The 17,297-nt window shown below is 62.1% G+C and overlaps 1 protein-coding gene across 7 annotated transcripts in view; it reads right to left on the reverse strand.

Annotated features, from left to right (window-relative positions):
* CIITA (class II major histocompatibility complex transactivator) overlaps positions 1–17,297 on the reverse strand; it is a 40,878-nt gene that overhangs the window by 2,610 nt on the left and 20,971 nt on the right. For 2 of the 7 annotated variants that reach the window (XM_081299063.1, XM_081299064.1), the window contains exons 4-20: positions 17,031–17,093; positions 16,834–16,914; positions 15,800–15,844; positions 14,867–15,016; positions 14,325–14,468; positions 13,622–13,786; positions 13,000–13,062; positions 10,410–12,042; positions 9,488–9,646; positions 8,878–8,949; positions 6,100–6,180; positions 5,502–5,594; positions 4,104–4,190; positions 2,152–2,235; positions 1,915–1,998; positions 1,180–1,277; positions 433–706 (exon numbers count right to left, since the gene is read on the reverse strand). In XM_081299063.1, coding sequence (XP_081155189.1) covers positions 1,202–1,277; positions 1,915–1,998; positions 2,152–2,235; positions 4,104–4,190; positions 5,502–5,594; positions 6,100–6,180; positions 8,878–8,949; positions 9,488–9,646; positions 10,410–12,042; positions 13,000–13,062; positions 13,622–13,786; positions 14,325–14,468; positions 14,867–15,016; positions 15,800–15,844; positions 16,834–16,914; positions 17,031–17,093 — 3,080 coding nt within the window. In that variant the 3' untranslated portion in view covers positions 433–706; positions 1,180–1,201. Of the gene's footprint in view, positions 1–429; positions 707–1,179; positions 1,278–1,914; positions 1,999–2,151; positions 2,236–4,103; positions 4,191–5,501; positions 5,595–6,099; positions 6,181–8,877; positions 8,950–9,487; positions 9,647–10,409; positions 12,043–12,999; positions 13,063–13,621; positions 13,787–14,324; positions 14,469–14,866; positions 15,017–15,799; positions 15,845–16,833; positions 16,915–17,030; positions 17,094–17,297 lie in introns of those variants that run through there. The other 5 variants (XM_081299060.1, XM_081299059.1, XM_081299058.1 and 2 more) reach the window with 4 other exon arrangements.

Consider the following 17,297-nt stretch of genomic DNA (forward strand, 5'->3'; position numbering starts at 1 on the left):
AGGCCTGGGCTCTGGCCTGGCCATGACTGCCCAGTGGTGCACTGCTAGGAGCCACAAGCAAATAATATGATGCATGGCACTTTCGGTTGTAAGGTGACGCCAGCTAGCCATTGAGATGATATAATTATGTTAAGATTTACATTCATATGGAAATTGGACTCCTGCTGTTCACCTTGGCCTGCTACGGGACTCATGTTACGGGACTCCTGGAGAGTTCCCATTGGTTGGGGAAGGATAGTAGGAGGGAATTCCGGGGGAGGTCGGCCCCCGGTTCCCGTAGACGCGCGCGCGCGTGCGGGGGTGGACCGGTTTTTGGCTTTCCGGCGCGTAGGGAGTATTGGCGGCTTTTTCAAAAATAAAGTTTTGTTCCTGCTTGAGTGGCTCGTGATTCTGTGCCCAGCCAGACTGAGGCAGTGCACAGGGTACAGCTCAGGCCTCCTGCGTGGGCCGTGGCTGCTACCAGGCGCCCACCTGTCTGTCCACCGGGGCTCAGAGCAGCTGAACAGGCTGGCATGTGCCTGGGCCCTGGGGAGCCTGGGTGGGGCCCGGGCCTGCCCGCGAAGATGAGTCCCTTCACTAGCTGGACGGGCTGATCCTGAGCCGGCAGGGGCTGGGGGCCAGGCCGAGGCTCATGGGGTGCCTGGAGACGAGCTGGGTCCACGGAACCCAGGTCAGGTCCAGCGCGTCAGCGTCCTCAGAGTCCGTGCTGTGGGGGGGGAAGTAGCCAGAAGCGTCAGGAGGGTGTCACCAACAGGGCAGGAGGGACCCCAGGAACAACGGGGGAGGCTGGAGTGACTACAGCACAGCCAGGGCAGGCGGGGCCCAGGGAGGGAGCACGGGGTGAGGGGACAGTGGTCCTCGTATGGAGCAGCAGGAACTTCTAGAGCGAGTTCCTACGATAAGCCCAAGGGCCCACCCATCAGCAGAAAGCCCGGAAGTCCCCAGGGAAGGGCTCCCAACGCCAAGGCTGCGGGTGTGGGTGGCAGCTCAGCCTGACCCTCCCTAGAGTGTAAGCCTTACCGTGGCCCAAGTCCCCAGCCTGGAGGACACCTGCAGGGCAGCTGGTAACGCATGGACCCAGGAGTGGTCCCCACCCCACCCCGGCCCTTCATTTAGACCCACCCTCACAGGGACACTGAGCCCAGGCATCGCCCTCCCTCCTGAGCCCACCCCGGTTACCTTGTCCAGAGCACAGCCAGGGTCATCTCAGGCTGATCCGGGAGTCCAGTTGCTGCAGATGCTCCTGGACACCAAAGGGGATCGTGGGTGTCCACATGCTGCAGGGAGAGATGGGGCTCAGTGACCAGGCTAGAGGACAGGATGAGTCTGGGCTCCTGGGCCAGCTGCCCCCAAATCCCTCCTCCTGCCCAGCCCTGAACCTGGGCGACTTCCCCAATGGCTGGGTGCAGACCAGTGTGGGGGTGGGGGAGCCCTGAGCCCCCTCTGTGGTTCTGCTGCTGACCTGCTGTGTGACCTCAAGAGGTGGGCCACTGCTCTGCGCCTTATCCTCCTCATCTGTAAAGTGGACCTTATAGGCGCCCCCCGACCCATCTTGGAAGACTCGGGTGCGGAAATCAAAGTGCTCTGAAGAGCAGCCTGCACCAGCACCGGACACTCGACATCATGTGGCCCAAGAAAAACAAGTTGGGCAGCATGGAGCTGCCAGGCGCACGGCCCAGGAGGGCTGGACGGAGGCAGCGGTTCATTCTGGGGAAGCATTCTGAATGCCGTTGTGTGCCGACTACTCCTGAGAGCTCTGTTCACCTCGACTCACTCAACTTCCAACATCGCCATCCTCCCCCTCTACAGGTGAAGAGACCAAGGCCAGGGAGCGGGGCAGTCTTGGAGCTCTGGTCACACCCCGCCCCACCCCCGAGAGCGACAGATCCCACCTTCGGGGCCAGCCAGACTCACGCCAGTGTCTCCACGTGAGGGCACTTTCTCAGGCTGGAGGCCAGCTGCTGGGCACCCGCGGCTGTGAACTTGTTGTACTGGACGCTGGGGAGAGAAACCTGTACTGACCCCTGCCCCCTGGGACCACCCTGCTCCAGACCCAGGCCGCCACCACACCCAGCCCTTCCCGTGATGCCGGAGGGAGACTCCCGTCTCCTGAGGCCAGAACCAGCCACCTCCGCCTAGACGCCCACTCACTCCAGCACCCGCAGGGACGCCATCTCCGGAAGCGCGCAGGCCAGGCTCTCTGCTCCCAGGTCGCAGATGCAGTTGTTATACAAGCTGCCAGAGAGAGAGGTCGGGAGGGCTTCAGGTGCTGAGGGCTAGGGCCAGCGGGATGGCGCTCAACTCGAACCACTGTCCCATTTTACAGAGGAGCAAACTGAGGCCAGTTTTGAGGCTCTTTTCTGTGGTCACACGAGGGGAAGTGGTTCCCCAGCAGACAGAGTGGGAACTCTTGGGAGAAGGACTTCCTGGGCTCAGAGCCCATCCGTGCCCCGTGCTGCCTTTCAGTCTCGGGTGGCTTTGTTCACTCCCCCAGACTCAGTTGCTCGTCTGCAGAATGGACACCCTGAGCAATCGTGGGAAAGGGCAGATGAGGAGGGCCCGGCTGTTAACTGACTGTCCCACAGGTGCCCCGTGAGGCTCACAGGGGTTACCAGAGAGGTGTGGCCAGGGCTGGCATAGCCAGAGAAAGGCCACGTCACTGGGCCAGCTTGGGCTTCTGTGGTCCGTTCCCGGCCACCGTTGCTAGCAGCGAAGATGACGTGGTGTGTGACGCTGGCACAGAGGGATGCTGTGCGCTCTTTCCTGTGCCTCCTTTCCCCAGGCCAGAGCTGCGCTGGTTCTGGTTTCAGGGGTGCCTCCTCTGTGGCTCAGCCTCAGAGCCGCCCTGCGGGCTGCATGTGACAGGCTGCGTGTGACAGCGCGGGGCAGATGCAGGCTGAATCCCAGCCAATCCTCGCCTCACAGGTCCACGCGGAGAGTTGCAGGGACTTGGCGGCTCTTTCTGGGGCAGGTTTGGGAACCCAGGAGGCCCCTCCTTCCCACGCAGGTAGAGGGACCCTGCTGCGTGTCTCTGCTGCCGAGAGGCCACGTCTGTTTGGATACCTTGGGGTCGGGACAGGCCTCTGGCCCCATGGAGCACAGGGTGTGGCGCAGCATTTTGCGCTTAGCGGTGTCAGGAGGGGTGGCATCTCAGAGTCCACAAAACATGACGTCCACCCCACCTGCCCCTCCACTCATATCGCAGAAACAGGAATGCCTGCGTCCAGCCTACTGGCTGCCTCTGCACGATGGGGACTCTGGTGGCCTTTCCCACCACATCTGCCGCCTGTCCCTTATTTACCAGGGCCACCACAGGAGGCCCTTCTGGCCCTGAAAAACCCAACGTCTAGTTCCTAGCACTGTTCTGGCCCTCAGTTCACATTGGAGAACACTGGATGACTAGCACAACTCTGGCACATGGACTATGAGTTGTGCAGTACACAACCTGCTCAGCCGCACCCTGTGCTCCTTGCTGGGTGCACCTCTAGGAGTGGACCAGAAACCATCTGCCCGGAGTGTGACTCTGGATGTCAGTGAGGAGGCCTGGGGAAGGGGAGGGAGGTTCCCCCAGGCTGGAGAGCTAGGAGAGCTGGCTGTGCCAAGCTGAAGGACTGTGGCTCTGCGCAAGCTCTGGCCCTCAGTCTCTGGTACCACACCACAGCGAGCAGCATGAGGTGCTGTGCTGAGTCCCACCAAGAGGGGGCAGTGTAAGACTGGCAAGAGAGTGACCAGCAAATTCCCTCCAGAGCCACCACCCCTGGCCTCCAGAAAAGCCCAGTCCTGCCTTCCAGTCGGGGAGGCGCCACTCCCCCCGCCCCCAAGCATCGCATCAGGCGCTTCGCACAGGCCGCTGGGGGGTTTCCATTTTCCAGGTGGGGAAACAGGCTCAGCCGAGGAAAGGCCTCCCCCATTCTTCCCCTGGGTCCTGCTGACCCTCCTGTTCAGGGCCACAGTGATGCGCGTCCCTAGGGAGTCCTGTCCAGCTGGTCTGGCTGGCTGCCCGCCTGGTATCGTGCAAACTGGGGGCAGCAGCGTCATGGCCGAGAGCGACTGCTCAGGTCCCGTCACCCCAGCCCGCCAGCTCGGCACCAGGACCCACTCACCTGAGCCTGAGGAGGGTCGCAGCAAGTGAGGGCAGGGCCTCAGCCAGCTTGCAGGCCCCCACGTCAGTGATGCTGTTCTGGGACAGGCTGCAAGGGACGAGTCAGAGGCTCAGGACCAGACCCGTCCGCCCCCTTCCCTCAGCCTCCATCCACGTTCCCTGGCTCCATCAGGCCGAGCCGGGAACTCTCCCTCACAGGGTGGCCTGTAGCCCACACAGGCACAGTGACGGCAGCGTGGGGTGAGGGTGAGGGTGGGTGGGAGACAGTGGGCCCCCCACCTGCTCCTCCTTGGGAGGAGATACCTGTTGTTAATATGTGTCTGTGTTTTAATGGTTGCCTCTCCAGGCAGGAGCTGGGCTCCACAAAGAGAGGGCTCCTATCCCTGTAGCAGTACCCAGCACATAGTAAGTGCTCAGTAAGGACTTGGAGAGGGGAGGGAGGACAGTGGGCGAGACCTGGCTTGCAGTCTCACCCACAACACTCAGACTACTGTAGGAGAAGGCTCCAGGGGTCCTCAGTCAAGGACATTACTCAGTGAATTCTGGGGGATCCTTCAGCCATCCCCACCTTGGTGGAATGTGAACAGGTGGTGATACTCCCTAGGTTCAGCAAAAAGAGCCTGTTGGTCCTCCTGCACCTTATCTATCTCCAACTTCCCAAAGCCCAGGACAGTTAAATTATACTTCCCAGCTACTCGGGAAGCTGAGGCAGGAGGGCCACAAGTTCAAGACCAGCCTCAGCAACTTAACAAGACCCTGTCTCAAAGTAGAAAATTTAAAAGGCTGGGGATGTAGCTCAGTGGCAGAGCACCCTGGGTTCAGTCCCTAGTGCCATGAAGAAAAAATTCAGTGTTTCAACAACAATGTTCCCCTGAAAACCTATCACTCCTACTTCACACTCTCAAGATAATTTTCTGTCAAGATAATTTTCTGCCTTGTTTGCTTTCCTTACTGTATACTTTATAACTGGAGGTTTGTTTACATGTTTGTCTCCTCACTAGAATTCCGGATCCCTGAGGTTGGGGGATTTATTGTCATTTTTAAAGCTGGATCTTCAGTCTATGAGGTGCCTGTAGTAGTAAAATTGTCCCTTAAATAGTTATTGATTAGGTTAAGTGATTGATGAGTGGGTGAGTAAATTGAGAAAGAATTGTGTGAGTGAATGATTGAATCAGTGAATGAATGAATGAGCCATCGAATGAATGAATGAGTGAGGGAATGCATGAATGAACCAGTGGATGACTGAATGAATGAATGAGCAAGTGTGTGAATGAGTGAGTGAGTGAGTGGATTCTTTGTTGCCAGAGGCCTGCTGACTGAATGGATGGATGGATGAATGGAAAGCTCGCAGGGCTTTGGGGGGGGGGGGCAGCAGGAAGGGCAGGCCCCACCCACTCACTTGAGTGTCTCCAGGGCCTTCAGCTGAGGGAAGGTGGCTGAGAGCTGCGAGACCCCCTCGTCCCCAATCTTGTTCTCGCTCAGCGAGTCCAGGCTGTGTGGAATCAGAAGGGACTGTCGGCCAGTCTGGAGAGCAGCTGGCCTCCTCCCGCTCGTACCTCCCCTCCCATCCCCCAGCCTGGGGGCACCAAGGGCCCATGGCCCCCTTCTGGGCTGAGAGTGGACTTCAGGACCTGGGCCAGGGGATCTGGGCCAGGGGACGAGGTCTAGCTCCTGGCAAGCAGAATCCCTGGTTGGCTTCTTTGGGCCCCCCCTTAACCTCTTGGAATTTCATTATGAGGAGGGATCAGCCCTCCCACCTCCGAAGCCATTGCTCTGAGCAGCAAATGAGGACTTTCAAAGGTCCCAGGAGGATTTTTTTTAAATTCAGACTCTCTCTGTTGCCCTGCTCTGCAGTGGTGTCACCTGGTCATAACAGGAGCCATGCGGAGGAGAGCAGGCAGGGAGGTGGGCAGGCACAGAGGAGGCTCTTTCTGTGCACGCGCCTGGGGCAGGGGCAGGGCTGCCAGGACCCAGGTAGGGGCCCCGTCTTTACTCACTCCAGGTGCTGAAGGGACGAAAAGGCGGGGAGAATCTTGGCCAGTCTGGGGAAAGCCTGGGGACCCCAGCTGGAGCCCAACCTAGGAGGCAAGGAGCCAGGTCAGACCCCACCAGCCCTCCTGTCCAGCCTCAGGGCCGGGCCCAGGAGAGTCCCAGGCCCCGTCCTGCATTCCCAGACGCTCACCGGCCCCAGCCCTGCCCGGCCCCAGCCCTGCCCGGCCCCAGGGGCAGCGGCCACAGAGCTCCCACAGGAGGCCAACTGGGCTGTGGCTCCCAGCCCTCACGCCTGCTGACAGCCACACACGCCCACCCTCCTTCCGCTCTAGCCCAGCGACATGGCCCCCAATGCCAGCCCAGGACCTCCAGTGACAAGCGGGCTTACTTGTCTTTCCATTTGAAATAATAAAACAAAAAAAGGACCATTTTTGAGCACTTATTATATGCTAGGCACATGCTGGGTCCTTTCATTGGCTTAGAAGTCATTTATCTTCATGACTCTGAGCTAAGTGCTCTTCTTTGTCCCCTTTTATAGATGGGGAAATTGAGGCACAGAGAGGCCAAGTAACTCACACAAGGTCACACAGTCTGGATTGACATTTAGACCAGACATTAAGGGAATAAAAAATAAGGACAATGAAGGGCTGTTTTGTTTTTAAAATCTGACTAAATGTATTCAATAGGAAGAGCAGTCTTTTATTCTGAAATTACATCTTTTGAGCTTTTTAATATTAAAATATTATTATTTTAATAGTATTTGATAAAATTATGGTGCCACCAGTTGTTATTTTGTTTGAATGAATGGAGTTGGTGAAAATTAAGAGAGTAATTCATTCTGGAATGTTCTCAGTCTGTAAAGTCCCAAACTCTGGGAATGTGGAGCCTCAGGAAAAGGCCACAGGACGGACTGGAGCTTGGCTCCAAGGTCTGTGCCCAGCCTGTGCCAGGCGCCGTGGTAAATGCCTTGACTGTTCAGTCTGTCTCCTTGAATACTCAGCAATGCTCTCAAGAGGCTGTCTAAAGGTCAAGGAGACCATCACCCATGTTCACTCCATGTGCCAGGCCCAGGAGACAGCCATCGACAAACCCATAGGAGCCTGGCACAGGGCACACGCCTGCCATCCCAGAGGCTCGGGAGGCTGAGGCAGGAGGACTGTGAGTTCGAGGCCAGCCTCAACAACTTAGTGAGACCCTGTCTCAAAATAAAAAGGGCTGGGATGTTGCTCAGTGATAAAGCCCTCCTGGGTTCATCCCCAGTACCCCCACATATAAAGGGGGGGCAGGAGAAGAAATGATGGTAAACAGGATACTGGGGGCTGAGTCCAGGAAAGACCCTGACCACCAGGGCAGTCCTCGCAGGGTTCAAGCCACCTGACCTGATGGGTACAGTGGAAGCCAGAGAGATGCCCAAAATAGTCCCTCCCTTCCTTCCTTCCCCAGAGCCTCTCTGAGGCTGCAGCCTCCAGGTGGCTGTCCACCGGCTCTAGGCTGTTCCACCCCAGGGCCGCTGTTCCCCAGAGCGCAGTTCCGACCTTGAACTAGGGGATTTTTAAGCTGAAAATAATCTGATGCCAGAAAGGGCCGCCAGTGCCTGTCCTCAGCCGTTTCCTCTTTTCAGCCCAGTGTTTACCCTGCACGAATGTGGCGCCCGTCTTCTGCTCCCAAGGCACCTGCTTTCCTGGGGTGTGCGGGGCAGCGGTAAAGGAGGTGCCAAGAGCTCCCTGGTGACCAGTGGAGGGACCGTGGGGAAGTCCCTGGACCTCGCTGGGCCTCAGTGTCCTCGTCTGTCAAACGGGGAGATGTGATAATGCCCGGGAGGGGTCACAGGGGATAATGGAGGGTGCCCTCAGACGCACCTGGACAGGGAACCACCACAGCTCCTCAGGGCCCACAAGCTGATGGGCTGCCCGCTGCAGTGTCCTGGAGCCCACCGACACCTGGCAGCACTGCCCAGAATGGTGCACACAGGGTGGTCACCTGGCCCAGTGTGCCTGAGACCAAGGGGTTTCCAGGACACGAAACTCGCTGTGCTACAACCAGGCCGGTCCCACGCACGCTGGGAGGTCCCTGACCCCAGCTACAGAGCTAGGGCTCCTGGGAGCCGGGCCTGGGACCCAGCAACTCTGGTGGCTGAGGCAGGAGGGTCTCGAGGTCAAGGTCAGACAGGGCAACTTAGTGAGAGGAGACCCTGTCACAAGATAAAGAAATAACAAGAGCTATGGACGAAGCTCTGTGGTACGGCAGAGCGCCCTCGGGTTCGGTCCCTAACACCCTGCACACGTGCGCACACACCCTGCTCCCCTGAGTCCTTGGAACTGGAGGACAGTCCCTGGATGGAGGGTCTGACCGTCCACACATACGAGACCACCAGTGGTTCCCATAAGCAGCTGAGAACCAGCCGGGGATGGGACGGACCCAAGGGCTTAGACGCGGTGGCTGGTGGCTGGGCTGTGCACCCCGGGGCCGCCCCTGGCCACAGGAGTCGGCAGGCTCCGCGGGGAGGCACTGTGCGCTTGGCTCCAGATATCCCTCCTCCACAAGTGCCCACGGCCACCTTGGCCTCTCCTGCCGTGTGTAACAGCCTGCGGGGCGTGAATGGGAGCGACCTCATGCTCCAGCAAAGGGGCCGGTCAGCTTCAAGGGTGAGGCTCTGCAGCACCTGCCCAGACCAGGCGCACCCGCGGCGGAAACTGGTGTCCCAGGTGGTGGGCGAGCGGGCAGGCGTGGTCCTGCTGAGGAGGGAACCCGGCTCCCTCCGACGGCCCTGCCCTGGCACTTACGCAAACTCCAGCTTCTTCAGGTCGCGGACAGCAGGCAGGGTCCCCGGGGCCTCTTCAGAGGAACTCCTCAACCTGGGGAAACCGGCGGAGTCAGGGGAAGGGCCTCTTCTGTCGCTGAGCCCCTGCCCTGGTGCCCCACTCTCCCCGGGAGGATCGCCTTCCTTGGGGCCCTGTGGTCCTCCGTTAAGAAGACAAACACCAGGACCCTGCGTTTCATGGGCACTTCCCAGCACCTGGCCCCGGCGACACACAGCAGGTGCTCAAACATCGCACAGTGTTGTGTGGTCAGCTTCCTTTGCCCTCTGACCTCGGCTCTGCCATCTTTAAAGGCCACGCTGCAGGCCCCAGGGTTTAGCTGCCGTTTCTGAGGCAGAAGGCCCCCTGTTCGCTCTGCAGGACGGTTCCTCTTGGCCTTAGCCGAAAAAGAACGTGGCACCGATGGCAGGCGCTGAATCAAGCAGAATGTGAGATGGTGGGCCCCCTGCTGGGTGGCCACTGCCCAGGGAGAGGGCACAGGGTGTCTCACAGAGCAGAGGCACTGGCCATCCCATGATGAGCTCCAAAGGGTCCCACCGGCCTCCTCTGCAGGCCTCCCCGCCCACACCCTCACCTCTGGGCCTGCACCAGGCTCTCCAGATCCTCCACGTCCTTCAGGGACTTGGCCTTAAATGGCTCAATAGTGAACTTGTCCTCCGTGGCCTGGAGTAGCCGGGTCTCCCCACGCTGCTGCAGGGACTCCCACAGCCCCATTGTGTCACTCAGGGCGGCCCTGTGGAGGGAGGGCCTCAGACCCAGTCACAGTGACCGGGCTAGACCAGGACGGAGGGGCAGCTCTAGGGAAGGACCGGCCTCCTGCCTTGACTTGACTTCCACTTCCCCACTCCAGACATGACCATCCAGCCTCAACGAGTCCTCCTTTCTCATAACTCAGTGGTTTTGTCTCCTTTTGCTTTGGCTACTAGGAAGCTCGGTGTCCAGTCTGGGGCACAACTGGGTCGGATTCACGGTTTGGGTAAAGTATGTTTAGAGGGAATCTGGCAACGATTCCGGGAGATTAAGATGAAGGCTCAGATTGTAGGAGGGCTGGGACGAGCCAAATGAAAGAATGTAGGCTTCATCCTGAGGGTGACGGGATGCCCTGAGGGTTGTACGCAGAGGCGGGATATGAGCGAGGCAAGATCTGGGAAGACTGTTCTGGTGGCTGGAAGTACGTGGAGCAGAAGAGGATATGATGGAGGCATCGAGGCCAAGGGGAAGCTGGGCCTCTATGCGTGAGAAAACAGGGGCTCCATCAGGGGATGGAGGGAGGAAAATCAATTTGATCCCAGGTCAGTCCTAGAGTCTAGCCGGTCGGGTCCCTGCGCTCAGGGGCCTTCTGCTATTGGTCGGGAGCGTGACTCCGCCCCCCCACTGGCCGCCAGGGTGTGAGCCCTGCCCTCCCGTCTCAGGCTCCACCCTCACCAGGCCCCCAGCTGCCGTCCACTCTAAACACCCAGCAGCAGGGAGCCCCTTCCCCGTCCCCTGCCCCCCACCTGAAGCGGGTGACCGAGGCGAGTCCCACGAGGCTCTCCAGGCCGGAGGGGTCGATGCCCGTGCTGCGCAGGTCCAGGGAGAAGTCCTTGCCGGCCGCCCTCAGGGCCTGGCCCAGCACGAAGGCGTCGGCCGGCACGAGCCGCGCGCCCAGGAGGCCGAGGTGCGCGGGCAGCTGCTGCGCCACGTGCTGCCAGAGCGCGGCCTCCTGGGCCTCGTGCGTGCAGTGCAGCAGCTCCAGCAGCCGCCGGGCGCGCAGGGAGCCGGGCTGCAGGCGCCTCAGGTACCTGGCGAGCGCCCGGCGCTTCCTGTCCACGGAGGCGGCCTCCGCGGGCGCCACCAGGGCTCCCAGGCAGGTGGCCCGCGGCTGGAAGACCAGTCCCGACAGGAAGCGCGGCGCGGCCTCCAGCCAGTTGTCGTAGGGCCTCTTCTTCCTCGGGGTCAACGCCAAATACTGCGGCAGCTCCTTGTCCTTGATGTCGCCGCTCAGGGCCAGCCACAGGGCCCCCAGGAAGCACTGGAGGACGAAGCTGGAGAAGGCCAGCTGCCCCCCCGCCGTCCCCGGCACGGGCCGCACCAGGCCTCCGGCCACAGCCCAGGTCCTCGCCTCCGCCGACGGGAACTGGCCCTCCCGCAGGGTGCCCTGGTGCCGGCGGCCCATCTCCCAGGCCAGCTTGGCCAGTCCTGCCAGGGCCCCCGGGGGGCTGCCGCGAGCCACGGGGCCCAGCAGGCCGACATAGAGCCCAGTGAGCGTGGGGGGCAGCTGGGCCTGGTCCCCCTGCGCCAGCAGGGCCTCCGAGAGCTGGCACACGGCCCGGCACACCGCGGGGCTGTGGCTGTGGGCCAGAAGGAAGGGCCGGTCCCGCAGGAGGGCCAGGGCTCTCTCTGGGTGGCCCGTGGCCCCCGAGGTCTCAAAGTAGCGCCTGGCGTAGTCCTGGGCCTGCGCGCCCGAGAAGCCGGCCACCTCGAAGAGCGCGTGTGCCTTGCTCAGGCTCTGCGCCAGGCGGCCCCGGGGCCGCGCCATGAGGAGCAGGGTGCAGCCGCGCAGCAGCTGCCCCTGCAGGAGGCCGGCCAGCAGCCCCCGGGGCGACCCGCGCTCCGCCGCCGCCGGGGGTCCGCCCGGGCAGCCATCCGGCGCCTCCAGCTCCTCCAGGGCGTCCAGGGCCAGCAGCACGCGGTCGGGCCGCCTCAGGAGGTGCCTAAAGACCTCGTCGTCCAGGGCCAGCGGCCGCGGGCCCAGGGAGCAGAGCAGCTCTCGCAGGTGGTGGGCGTCCCCCGGGCGGTCCAGGCCGCGGCAGGGCGCGCAGAAGACGAAGTCGTACTGCGGCAGCTGGCCGCCGGCCCAGGCCACGCCCGCCGCCCGGGCCCAGTGGCTCTTGCCCTGGCCGGCCTTGCCCAGCACCGCGATCACCAGAGTCTCCCGCGGCCGCCGCCGGTGGCCGGCCGCCGCCAACACCCCCGCCAGACCCCCGCGGGCCAGCTGCCGCTCTGCCCAGTCCGGGGTGGCCAGCTCCCGCTCCTGGCTCTTGTTGCTGCCCTTCTCCAACCTGGCGCTCACCAGGTCCACCTCCACCGCGAGGCCGTCGCGGCCCGCGTACTGGTCCCGCAGCGCGTCCTGGAACCGCCTCACGGTCTCTGCAAAGGCCGGATGCTTCCATCAGGGGACCTCAGGGGACGCAGGGCCGGTCCTGCGCGCGTCCCCAGGGTCTCCAGAGGTGGACACTCAACGCGCTCGTGGTCCAGCAGCCCACGCCCACGGATCCCCTTACCTTCTGGGCTCCTGATCTGCCTGCTCCTGTTAGCCTTCCTCCCTCTCTTCCTCCCTCCCTCCCTCCTCCCTCCCTCTTCCTCCCTCCCTCCCTTCCTCTTCCTCCTCTTCCTTCCCTCCCTCTTCCTCCCTGCCTCCCTCCCTCTTCCTCTTTCCTCTTCCTCCCTCCCTCTTCCTCCTCCTTCCCTCCCTCTTCCTTCCTCCTGCCTCCTCCCTCTTCCTCTTTCCTCTTCCTCCCTCCCTCTTCCTTCCTCCTACCTCCCTCCCTCCCTCTTCCTCCCTCCCTCCCTCCCTCTTCCTCCTCTTCCCTCCCTCCCTCTCTCCCTCCCTCCCTCCCTCCCTCTTCCTCTCTCCCTCCCTTTTCCTCCCTCCCTCCCTCCCTTTTCCTCCCTCCCTCCCTCCCTTCCTTCCTTTTTCCATTATTGGGGATGGAGCCCAGGGAAGCTCTACCCCTGAGCCACATCCCAGCCCTTTCTGTTTTATTCTGCCACAGGGTCTAAGTGGCCCCAGACCTGGAACTTGCCACCCCCCTGCACAGCCCCTGAGTACTGGGGTTCCCGAGCCCTGCACCGGGGCTTACCCCTGGGCCTCGGTCTCAGCCTCACACTAGGTGGCTGTCAGGGATGTGGGCTTCCCCAGGGGCAGGTCCCCCATAGGTGGCTCCCAAGCTAGCGTTGGAGAGATGGTGGGCCGTGGCAGCATTCAGCGAGCGACCCAGTGGGTGAGCCAACACACAGGGGGCCGAAGACACATGGCATGGATGGTCGAAGCCAGACGGGGCTTCGGCGTGTAGCACCAGGTCAAGAGACCCCGCCGCCACTCACCAGGCCATTTTGGAAGCTCAGTGGAGACCTCTGGCGCTGCCTGGCACGGGGAACTCTTGTCCTCTGGAGATGGGAAAGCCAGCGTCACTTAGAGTTTGGGGAGCTCCCAAGGACTCCCCCCTCTCTGGGCTCCTGGTGGCCAGAGGCCTATGTCTTCTTTTTTTATTTTTTATATTTAGTTGTAAGTGGATCTTTTATTTTATTTATTTCTGTGTGGGGCTGAGGATCAAACCCAGGGCCTCGCGCGTCCTAGGCAAGTGCCCTACCACTGCACCACCCCCAGGCCCTGGACAGCTGTACCTTTAAAGATGTCCCCAGTGTTTTGAGATTCCCAGTGTCCACATAGAAACCGGATCTCCAGCTTGGGGACCTGGCCACACTGGGTCTGGTCCCTGCTGTACGGGGATTCTCCACTGCCCTGCTGCCTGCACGGTGCCCCTCCCCCCTGGGGACCCTGGCCTCGGCCTCGCTTGCCCATGAACATGACCCTGGCCTCGGCCTCGCTTGCCCATGAACATGACCGGCCAGCCCCGGCGGAGGTTCTGACGGGGGCCATGCTGAGGACGCTTCTTCCCGGGGCCTCAGCAGCCTCTGGGATGCTCACGGGCCCAGGGGTCCTTGCCTGTCCCATCTGGGCGGGCGGTCAGGGCCGGCTCAGGCATGCTGGGCAGGTCAGCTGCAGAGGGAGCGAAGGGGCTGGTGGAGCCGGGCCGGTCTGGGGACTTGGGGAGGCTGTGGACGGCAGGGCCAGTGGAAGGTGGTGCTTGGCTGGTCAGGGGCGTCTCACCTACATCGAAGGTGGAGAGGGGTGAGGGATCTATCCAGGAACCCACTTGGGCCGCCCCTGCCCGGAGGCAGGCGCTGGAGCCTGGCATGTCTGGGGAGAAGAAGGGGAACTTCCAAAGAGACATTTCAGGATGAAGCTAAGCCGAGCTCTGGGGCTCCTTCTAGACCCCGGAACCTTGGTGGCACAGGACCAGGGAGTGATGTCCTTGACTTGGGCAGAAGCTTGGGCCTTCCCTGGACCTGTCCACAGCCCCACAGCACGGCGGGCCCAGCAAGGACCGTTTCACCGATCGGGAAACAAGCCGGATGGAGAAAGCCGTGTCAGGATGTGCACCACACAGTCCAGGTGGGCACACTGAAGGAGGGAAGGGCTGCGCTCCCGTGTGCACCTCTTCCTGTTTGGCAAGGTGACACAGGGAGGGCAGAGGGCCACTCCCAGTCACACTGCAGCTGCTGCAGGGAGCTCCAAGTGAGGATGGAGCCCAGAAGGCACCGCACCACCCCCAGAGCCAGGGGAGGGCCAGGTCTCTCACACTCACCGTGGCAGATAAATATGCTGCACAGGCCGGTGCCGGCGCCCGAGATGGGCCAGAGCCCCTGGGGCAGCGTGGGCAGCGTGGAGATGACCTGGATGGGCCCCACAGGGAGGTGGAGGCAGCTCGCGGAGGCCATGGGGGGAGGCTCTGCAAGAGGCAAAGGCGGGCAGTGGGCTCTCCCAGCCCCTGTCCCCGGGACTGTCTGGTGACGGTGAGGTTCTCATCGACCCTCCCAAAGGGCTCTGGTTTCCCTGAGAGCAGCAGCTGAGCCTGTCTTGCAGGGGCGATGTCCCCAGCCCCAGCAGGGGCTGGTAGGGACAAGGTGCTCCATGAGGAGGTGTCCAGGGCATAGGACTGGCCAGTGACCCCCGGATGGTGGAGATTCCCCCTGGGCCTCCCAGAGATGTGTTTCCTGCCCGGGAACGTTTTCCAGCAGGACTGAGATGGGACCCTGGGCAGAGGTGGGTGACACTGAGGGCACCCTGCCTAGCCTCTGCTCACCCACATCCCAGGGCGAAGCCCACCCTCCATGGTCCCCTACGTACCAGGCATCTGCACAGCTTTCTCCGGGTGGATCTGTCTGGACCCTGGCTCCTGGTTGTACAGAGCAGCCGGCAGGCCAGGCGGGGTGACCGGGTCACTCACTGGTCCCACCAGGAAACTGCCGGTCACTATGGGCACAGCAGGGGCCTCGGCTGTGGGGAGGGGGCTGTGTCAGAGGTGGGGAGACCTGGTGGCTCCGGGAGAGCCCTGCCCCGGCTGGGAGGCATCTGGAGCCGGGGGACCTCCCCTGGCAGTTAGGGACACGCGGGTCCCGGCTGTGGTCGGGCTGGGCAGGCAGTTCCCAGTCCTCCAGGGCTCTGGACCCTAGAGGCCCCCACTGAGATCTGGGAATAGTCTGTGGGCGCTGGACCCCCAGCCTCAGGCTCTGCCCAGAGAAGGGCAGGGGTCACCGTGTGCCCGTCAGAGGGGACAGCGGCTAATCTCCATTTAATGAGGGTCCAGAGGGCAGGGGTTGACCCCGTGAGACTGGACGCTGTCTGAAGGCAGGGCCTCTGGAGCACCCGGGTCTTCACAGGGGCCTGGAGAGGAAGACCCACCTCCCATCGGCTCCCTAGGGACAGAGACCACGTCCCATCATCTTGCGGTCCCCATGGGCAGGACCCCTCCATCTCTGCCCCCCGCCCCTGGGCTGGCCACTGCCTTCCCCAGGGCAGCTGGGTGGAGGGGCAGGGGAGGGAGTGGAAGAGCACCTAGTGGGGGATGCAGAGGGGGCGAGGCGGTGCGGCGGGTGTCTCCCAGCAGCCCTCACCCGTCATGGTCTTGCTTGAATCCCACTCCCCCTCTCGCTAGCTGTGTGGTCTCGGGCAGGTGACTCCACCTCTCTGAACCTCAGTTGTCAATGCAGGTTTGCACGGGCACCTGCAGGGGCCCCAGCTCCCCTGCCCCAGGATCCCCGGGGCCGCCTGCCCACTCACCGAGCTTCCTGTGCTTCAGGTCGGCAGGGTGCTCTTCTGAGAGAGCTGCGGAGAGGACAAAGGACATCAGGCCAGGGAAGTGGCCCAGCCAGGACGGGGCTCGGAAACAGCCTTAGGAGCCGGACAGCAGCCTGGGGGCCAGTCCCTCTCCACCCTCTAAATGCACTGGTCCTGGTCCCTCAGCGTGAGCCCAGATCCCATCTAGTGGAGCAGACAGGGAGGCGGTGGAGGGGGCAGGGCTGCAGGGGACAAGGCCTGGGTTTGAGGAGGGACATTCTAGAGAGAGGGGACAGGCAGGGCCAAGGCCCTGAGGCTGGGGAGGCCTCGGGCCCCAGGTGGAGAGAAGCAGGGTTTGGCCTGAGGTAGCTCCTGGTGAGCTGGGAGCTGGAGCCCCCTGGAGGGTCTGCAAGGGGTGAAATGATCAGATCTGCATTCGAAAAGCGACCATGGGGCCTGCGACCCCAGTGGCTCCGGAGGCTGAGGCAGGAGGATCGCAAGTTCAAAGCCAGCCTCAGCAACTTAGCGAGGCTCCAAGCAACTCAGAGAGACCCTGACTCTAACAAAATGTTTAAAAAGGCTGGGGATGTGGCTCAGTAGCTGAGCACGGCTGGGTTCAACTCTGGCACCCCCCAAAAAGAAAAGAGAGGCTACCGTTGGCTACCAGGTGAGGACAGACTAAGGAGGCTCAGAGAGGTGCAGGCACTTGGCCCAGGTCACAACAGCACAGCAGATTCAGGACTCCACCCAGTTCTGCCGAGGTCAGGTGCAGAGACCTCCCTCGAACATCAGGTGACCACTCAGGGCAAGAGAAGCCAGGACCTGAGGGGCCTCGGGGAATGGTAATCAAAACAGCCGGGGGCAGAACCGGGGAGGAGGGAGGCGGTTGGCCACTTGGGCCATCTGCTTCCTCCCGGTCGGCAGTGAGCTGCATGGAGGGACAGGTGGCAGGGACCCCAAGCCCAGGTGGGGCAGGTGGGGCTTAACCGGGGAAGCTGGTGGGAGCCACCGGAGGGGCCAGGAAGGGGCTCACTCACGTCTTTTCTGGCTCCTTGGCCCTGGTTCTGCCGGCTCCTCCAGGCCCTCACCCAGCACCCCGTCCAGTCCTATGTGTTCCACTTGAAAGAAGCAGAGACCAGTTCTCACGGTCAGCGGAGGCCCAGGCAGCCTCTCGTCCTCCACTGGGGAGGCTCAGGAATGTGCTGCCTCCCAGCACAGGACCCTCCCCACTTACTGAAAAGGTCCCTGCTCAGGCCCTCCAGCTGCGAGTCCTGGAACACGTACTGGTCCAGTTCCGCTGGCCAGACAAGGAGAGGCACAGTCAGCAGAGCTCACGGAGGGCCACCACGTGTGAAGCCTGGGGCTGGCCACCAGAGGCCTGTGACCGTGGGCCTGGCACACAGTGGGGACTCCATAGCCGTAGCTGAACTTCTGAATGATGGGGTGAATGAGCTCTGAGGCTTCCTGGCTCTAACCTGAGCCCAGGAGGCAGACGTGCCCA

This window comes from Spermophilus citellus (assembly GCF_964194105.1).
Source record: "Spermophilus citellus genome assembly, chromosome: 6".
NCBI lineage: Eukaryota > Metazoa > Chordata > Mammalia > Rodentia > Sciuridae > Spermophilus > Spermophilus citellus.